Source organism: Punctularia strigosozonata (genome assembly GCF_000264995.1).
Source record: "Punctularia strigosozonata HHB-11173 SS5 unplaced genomic scaffold PUNSTscaffold_5, whole genome shotgun sequence".
Classification (NCBI taxonomy): domain Eukaryota; kingdom Fungi; phylum Basidiomycota; class Agaricomycetes; order Corticiales; family Punctulariaceae; genus Punctularia; species Punctularia strigosozonata.
The window spans coordinates 1,000,657-1,007,697 of NW_006767437.1; the positions used below are offsets into that span (position 1 = coordinate 1,000,657).

General features: G+C 50.5%; 3 protein-coding genes across 3 annotated transcripts in view; 1 reads left to right on the top strand and 2 right to left on the bottom strand.

Moving 5' to 3' along the window:
- PUNSTDRAFT_113119 (MFS general substrate transporter) overlaps nucleotides 1–1,174 on the bottom strand; it is a gene marked incomplete at both ends in the record, with an annotated part of 6,253 nt that extends 5,079 nt beyond the window's left edge. Inside the window, 5 exons of the mRNA XM_007382924.1 lie at nucleotides 403–454; nucleotides 508–613; nucleotides 665–790; nucleotides 841–939; nucleotides 1,091–1,174. Of these exons, the coding sequence (XP_007382986.1) occupies nucleotides 403–454; nucleotides 508–613; nucleotides 665–790; nucleotides 841–939; nucleotides 1,091–1,174 (467 nt within the window). The remainder of the gene's footprint in view (nucleotides 1–402; nucleotides 455–507; nucleotides 614–664; nucleotides 791–840; nucleotides 940–1,090) is intronic.
- A 405-nt stretch (nucleotides 1,175–1,579) lies between these two features.
- Nucleotides 1,580–3,700, bottom strand: PUNSTDRAFT_133493 (cytochrome P450; the record flags this gene model as incomplete). The annotated part of the gene is made up of 12 exons (XM_007382925.1): nucleotides 1,580–1,661; nucleotides 1,723–1,857; nucleotides 1,908–2,036; nucleotides 2,089–2,148; nucleotides 2,229–2,413; nucleotides 2,468–2,481; nucleotides 2,536–2,650; nucleotides 2,701–2,816; nucleotides 2,869–3,011; nucleotides 3,065–3,256; nucleotides 3,305–3,440; nucleotides 3,493–3,700. 12 exons carry the CDS (start codon nucleotides 3,698–3,700, stop codon nucleotides 1,580–1,582), a joined length of 1,515 nt encoding a protein of 504 aa, XP_007382987.1.
- Nucleotides 3,701–4,134: 434 nt separating this feature from the next.
- PUNSTDRAFT_133494 (CFS1-like protein) lies at nucleotides 4,135–6,130 on the top strand (the record flags this gene model as incomplete). Its single annotated transcript, XM_007382926.1, has 12 exons — nucleotides 4,135–4,231; nucleotides 4,288–4,464; nucleotides 4,517–4,575; nucleotides 4,638–4,766; nucleotides 4,822–4,857; nucleotides 4,908–5,121; nucleotides 5,187–5,359; nucleotides 5,418–5,539; nucleotides 5,591–5,721; nucleotides 5,784–5,814; nucleotides 5,872–6,052; nucleotides 6,104–6,130. The coding sequence occupies 12 exons, from the start codon at nucleotides 4,135–4,137 to the stop codon at nucleotides 6,128–6,130; spliced, it is 1,377 nt and encodes a 458-aa protein (XP_007382988.1).
- Between the last annotated feature and the right edge of the window lie 911 nt (nucleotides 6,131–7,041).

The following is a 7,041-nucleotide window of genomic DNA, read 5'->3' on the forward strand; positions in this document are numbered from 1 at the left end:
ATATCTGGCTTTTCAGATGTACATGCAGGATGTGTATATAAGCTAGGGGTAGATGGGATGAACTGATATCAAAGAGGGAGCCATGCAAGGATGAGGTGTCAGCAGTAAAGTACCAAACCCCAACTCCAATACTTACACCTAGATATGGTCTCTATGCTCCTTGTACATGGACCAGTGGTAATATGATTGACACTGCAACAACCTTCTATGTTGATGGTTTCAAGGCCCCTTGTACCTACAAGACAGTACTCTCTAAATGGTCAGTCATCTGGCATGATTTAACAGTTTTATGTGATTTTTTGGCCTTTTTGTGAAATTTTAATGGAATATAGTCGTATTATGAACTATGTATTCCTATATGTAGAAATTTGCCAGAGGGGGCATTTCCTGATGAGGTCCGACAAAATTATCTGCGACATAGAAAATATGCCGCCTGCGCCTGCACCTTGCACCACTACACGGCGAAATCTGAGCGAACGACATCAGCAATGATAAGATGATTCGAACCTCTGGCTGCGATGAGCATGTTCATGCTTTGCGAGGCACCGGCCAATGCACCTCCAAGAGCGAACAACCCCACAGATCCGAGCACAATCGGGCGTCGGCCAAACACCTGGCGCAATGTAAACAATCTCGGTTGGGTGCGAGGGCGAAACATTCTTACCTCTGAAAGGCCGCCACTCAGCGGGAGAAGGGCAGTACTCGCGATAGCGTACGCACTGGCGACCCACACGAATTGATTCGAATGTAGATCGCCAACGATTGTTGGCAAAGCCATTGACACGGCATACTAGAAACCGATGAGTACGAAAAATGGAACAAGGTAGTATTGTCGCGTACTCCTTCAAGTAATGCCAGGAATGTCGAAAGTAGAAGAGCAACAAGCACAAGCCAGAACCGAATCCCCTTCTTGGCACTCGATGCAACAAGAGTTGGTGCCTCTAAGCCATCGGGTACAACGTCAATTGTGGGATACCCAGTCTGAGACATGACGAAGGTAGCGAGTTCAGGCTGCAAAAGGCGTGCCTGTCGCTATATTAGTGGCCAGCCAGTGCCATGAGTCCATGACAAGGCCTTGAGTTTTCATTGCGGCCTCTGACACGCCGGAAATAGAGAAGGCGCCATCAGGCCCAATGCGGGGTCTATGATACCGAACTCGAAGCCTTGACCGCATCGAGATTCGTGACTGTGACGATTACCGGCACAGATGTGTGTACGTCCTTAAGTACATCCGGACCGGCGATCTCCGGAGGTTGCTTTCATCCCAGACTCCACGACGCCACAAAGGGAAAGTGATGCAGAGAGCCTGCACCCTGTACATCCCAGTTAACAGCATGTGCGACAGCATTACGATATCGGACATCAGATGTGCATGCGGTCGATATTCGCAGAAAGAAAGCACGATCGGTATGTCACTGCCCACCACAAGGAAACGGCTTCGTCCCGCCCAGCAGTCTCCACCTCAGTACTGATCGGACGCAGAAAGGAGCATATAAATAGTTTATCACGATGGAGGTGTTCAACTGAGCCACTGCCATTCATCCACGTCAAGGTGATCATAACTTCACATCTACCCAAATCAGGTTCGCTCGGTCAGGGCCAGAAGCTCGCCAGCCCCGGAGAACCGAGGCTCGATCGCAGAAGGAAAGGCCGAAGGAAGGCTATATCAGAATTGCGTGTGTGAGTACTTCAGCGTGCGGGCGCCGAGGTGTCCGGACATACCTCACGAGCCCCGGGCTCCATCGAATGCTGTCGATGCTGGCGGATTTCAAAGGCTTTCTGATCGAAAAGACATGCAGTACGGACGAGATCGTGAGGAACAGAGAGTCATCAGCAAAAAATCGTCCCGGACAGATCCTGAAGACAGGCGTGAGTCAGGACAGAACGACTTCGGGAATGATGCATACCGCCGTCCAAATCCAAATGCTGCACGATTAGGATTGGGCTCTCCCTCGGGGTTGGCCTTCGTTGGGATGTAACGGTCCGGGTTGAACTCATCTGGATTCTTGTAATGTGTTTCGTCATGGAGCATTGCACTGAACGCCGACAGTGTCGTGGTATGTCATAATGAATGGAGAGGGGACCTACTGTAGGTTCGGAACGACAGTCGTGTTCTCAGGAATGTATGCCCCCCGATATTCATCGCTCCTAGTTGTAGCGTGAGGCACACCTATCAGGGAGATTCAGCTATCGTCGAGAGACGGTGCATTGGTGAAGTCTCGCCTAACGGAGAGACGGCCTTCCAACGAAGAGTCTCTTTTACGATGTTTTCGATGTACGGTAGTCGATCGCGATCCTCAAATGTAGGTAAGCGATATCTTGTGACCACGTCATCAAGCTCTTGCTGAGCACGCGCTTGAACGTCGGGATATAGCGTCATGGCCAAGAAGAAGTTGGCTAATGCCGCCACAGTCTAGGATAAATAATGTCAACGAGTATCCGACCACACCAAGACGGTCCACCCAACAGTATCAGCCCCAGCTTCCAAAAGTGGGCATCAGCCAACGAGAATCCAGATATCATCGTAAAGTGTACCACTGTATACGACACCTCCACAGTTCTTGACGAATTCGATCTTGTTGATGCCTTCGTAGGGTAGATCATCATGCATCAAACGGCTGACCAGACAGGGCACCGCGGTTCCGGCCGCCTAATATCTAACGTCAATCGCGACGCCTTTACCAAAACATGAGATCGTACTATACGGCTCACGACCGCCTCGTACGGTGCGGTGCGCATATTGATGGAGAATTGCTTCTTCCATATAGCCAATCGCTTGAAGCCCGCACCGGGAAACCACGTAGGGATATACTTCACTAAAGGCGACGACGTCAAAACCTTGAAATTCTACACATGGGCCGGACTAACAAAAGGGAAATATGCCAACGATTCTGGTCCCCGGTTTGTGCTCACTATGGGCGCGCACAGCTTCGGCAAGCTTCACGAACTCGTCGTCCATTGAACTGACGTGATGGCCGTAGGTTACCATCATGATAATGGCGCCAGCCATTCTGTTCGCGGTTCAGCCAGAGTCGGTGCTGGCGGGTAGCAGGGGTACACTTACGTCTTCAGGTGCTTCACGAGATCGTCTGGCGTGCGCCAAAGCCGGACCAGCAAGTTTTGTACCTCCTCGGTCATTACGGGTCGGCAACGCTCCATCACTATCGAAGGCAAGAATTCTTGCTGAACAACTCGACGATGTGCCGCGAAAGACTTCCCGTAGGGCATCAACACGAGGTTCCAGTCCCAACCCATCCTACGACAGGTTATGAACGTTGAATTTGTGCACTAGAAGAAATCTCACATCTCCTTAAGCATTACCATACGTGGACGACTAGAGTACGTGGATCCTTTCTTGTCTAGAAGATCCCGAGCAGCTTCAAAGGAGTTGATGACCAGAACATGAGAGCCTAGCGCCGTCATGTATATGATATCGCTTCCTGAACTCACGTTACGGTGAACAATCCCAGCGCCACAAAAAGACATACTGACCGATGTGCTTGCCCAGTTGCTCATAATGCAGCCATTCTGACCCATCCGACGGCATGTCCTTCAAGTTCCCAAGCAAAGGATGGGCCGGCGGGCTCGGAGGATAGAAGATTGTAGTGCTGTCCTTCGAGCGCTGCCATCCCCAGAGCGACAGCCCGACAATCAACGCAACCATTCCTCCGTAGACGAGCGACGAGTCAGCTTGAGACATGGTGGGCGGTGTATGTGAATCAGGGTGGCGGGCGAAAAGACAGCGAGCAGTCGAAGGGGGTCGTCTTTACCGGATAGGCCGGACATGCTGGAACTTCGGGGACGTATTTAGACATCGCTGTGCAATGCGAGTAAGCCCTGTGAGACTGTAGCGCTTTAGCATTGACCTGCATCTGCGTGACCGTCACGTGTGTGCGTCTGTAGGGACACGACGACCAGGTTCCGTGGTTCGACGGCATCCTGATACACCGGACCAACATATGACTCCGATCTATTCACAGCTACCAACCTCGATGGGTACGGACTGCCATACTGCAGAACTGTGATGATGGGATTTTTCTGGGGAGGGATGGTGCGGGTATAACAAGCGATCAAGCCAACGGGCTCGAACTACAGACTCCCAGCAGCATTCACTTCAAGTCTATCATCTTGACTATGTCTCCATCACTGTTGCATCGTCCGAGCTTTCGCTCGTATCTGATCTCAGCAGGTTATCTGAAGACGGCTGCCCTGAATTCTTTGATCAGCTACGGTCAGTGTTTCATTGTGCCTGCGAAACCCGTCGCTGACTCGGTTCTTTACTTGTAGCTCGAACGCGGTGTTTCGACACCTTGCGAGATGGTATCATTAAAGGACACCTTATCATCGTGGACGAGCATGGTACCAGCGAGTTCGGAGACTCTCGCAGTGAAGGGCAACAGGTCACCCTGACAGTGAACAATCCGAACATGTGGATCCGGATCGTGATGTCAAACGATCTGGGAGGTGAACTCGATGTGAACCGTGTGGAACTATCACGCTCTGACATAGTTTGCAGCTGCTGAAGCCTACATGGAGAGTGATTTCGACGTGTCCAGTCTTAAGGCTCTCCTTAATGTACGTTAACCCATTCTCGGAGGCGAAGTCTGATTCTTGTTAATAATGAATTGTCTTCTTAGCTGTGGCTGGACAATCGCCATACGTTGGTTGGCATGAAAAACACTATGAATTCCCTGTTAGCGTACTATTCGGCGCTTGCTATCAACACTTTGGGCCGTCAAAGCCTTTCCAATGCGAAACGAAACGCAGTTTGTGCCATTTGTTCGTGTTCGTGGTTGTATTTGATAATCCATGCTATCACAGGAGGTGGCGTATAACACGTCGAATAAGTTCTTCCAGGTAGTTTACCAGCACATAATGTGCACGGACGCTGATTGGAGGCCTTTCAGTCTTTTCTCAGCGAGGAAATGATGTATTCTTGCGCAATCTGGGGTGACGAGGAAAATGGTCCCCGAGGGGACCTCACGTCAGGACCTATCCCCAGAGACCTCGAGGCCGCTCAACGCCGCAAGATCATGCATATTCTGGCCAAGGCTCGTGTTCGCCCTGGCGATCGACTACTGGAAATTGGCACGGGATGGGGTGCCATGGCCATTAATGCCGGTATCATATGCACATTCCCACTACGCTGGCTGACGTCGGTACATATCTACAGGCTGCCTTACTAGGCTGTACCGTGGATACCGTCACCCTCTGCAAGGAGCAGATGCTGATGGCGAAGCAGAAAGCACGGGAAGCTGGCGTGGAGGATCGTGTTCGCGTTCACCTTTGCGACTACCGCGAGCTGCCTTCAACCTTCGAGAAACAATTTGATGCAATGGTATCGTGCGAAATGATCGAGGTAAATAGGAAGATCTGCCATGCGAGCGCTATGGGCGTATCTCATGCAACATTCATAGGCCGTTGGACCTCGATATTTACCTGAGTTCTTCAAGATCATGGACTGGGCTCTGAAGGATGACAGAGCCACAATGGTAATAACGGCGACCTCGCAGCCGGAGTCGCGCTATACCAACTTTCAGTATGCATCACGGTCCCCAAACTCCGTACTGACTGATAATATATCGCTCAGGCCGGACGATTTCTCCCGTCATTATCATTGGCCGAACTGTCATCTCCCAAGTGCCACGTCGATGGCAGTTTGGGTGCAGAAGTCGGTTCCAGGAAGATTCGTCTTCCATAATCTCGAAGACCACGGAATACGTGCGTTGATCTCTCATGCAGTCATATTCAGATAGCCTAAATAAAGGTCGACTATCATCTAGACTACTGTCGCACCTTGCGAGAATGGGGCCGGTAAGTAGCTCCATGATTGCATCAAGGAACAGTACTGATACGCATGGAAACGCGCAGAAGGCTGGAGAAAAATTTCAAGGGAGACGTGATCGAGGACCTACGCCAACGGTACCCTCAGCTGAAGACAGACCACGATATTGAAGCTTTCAAGAGAAAATTCGCTTACATGTTCGTGTATGCGGAGGTCGGTTATGCGCGGGCATATACCTCCCTCAACTGTTGGACCTTCGCTCGAACAGTAGGCACAAATCTGCGTGTCGTGATTCGAAGTAGCTAACGAGGTGGTCAGGATAATGTCTCCACTGCATGTTCCTGACTCTCGGAGGTCCTACTTTTGAACTAATCGGAGGCTAATAAATACCAGGATGCTCTTAGACTTGCATACAGTGTAAACTATACCTTGGCCGACTACGATTGTCATGTACTCTACATAGATGGGTGCTGTCAACCTACCTGATTCCGGCAAAACATGCAAGCCGTATACGAGGGTGTCTTTCATGCATACCTTGTCATTTCAACATATAAGCAAGCTCCAGTGGTGATGAAGCGGCGCATTCGTTAGGATCGCATTGAGGTGCCAGTCGGGGTCGCGATGGACACAATGGATTGATAACGCTACTACTCGATTAGTCAAGGGGAAGGACTGGGGTAGGATATACAGTACGATACACATTCATGTGATCATGCACACTCTGAACGAAGCGGTGTGTTGGCTCATAGATCGGACGGGGACCGTGTATACCAAGGTGTCCCGGCTCACAACTAGCGCGAGGCCCTAGGGCCCCGCTGTTCCAGTATGGGGACCGAGGCGATCACTTAGTACTACCTACCTATTTACCTATCTACCTACCTACCTACCTACCTACCTACCTACCTACCTACCTACCTACCTACCTACCTACCACTTGACTCACATTGATTCAACGATTGTGCATTACCACTGTGTTTACTTCCTCTTTGAAACCTTGCAAAATCATCGAATCTATTCCACAGATGCCCAAAGCTCCACTGGAGTCCATTTAAAGACGGAAAGTGTCAATACGCAGAGAGAAAATGCGCTGCTAAGATAACACTTACGTAACTGACCATGATAACAATAAGGTAGGGCTCATCCAAACTTGCTAAGACGTAACTGAAAGTCACAATCACGCGCGCTCCCTCAAAGTGGTGCTTTTTCGCGCATCGCCCCCGCTTCGGCAGCTTGAAGCAAGACCCTTTTAGCGTGAA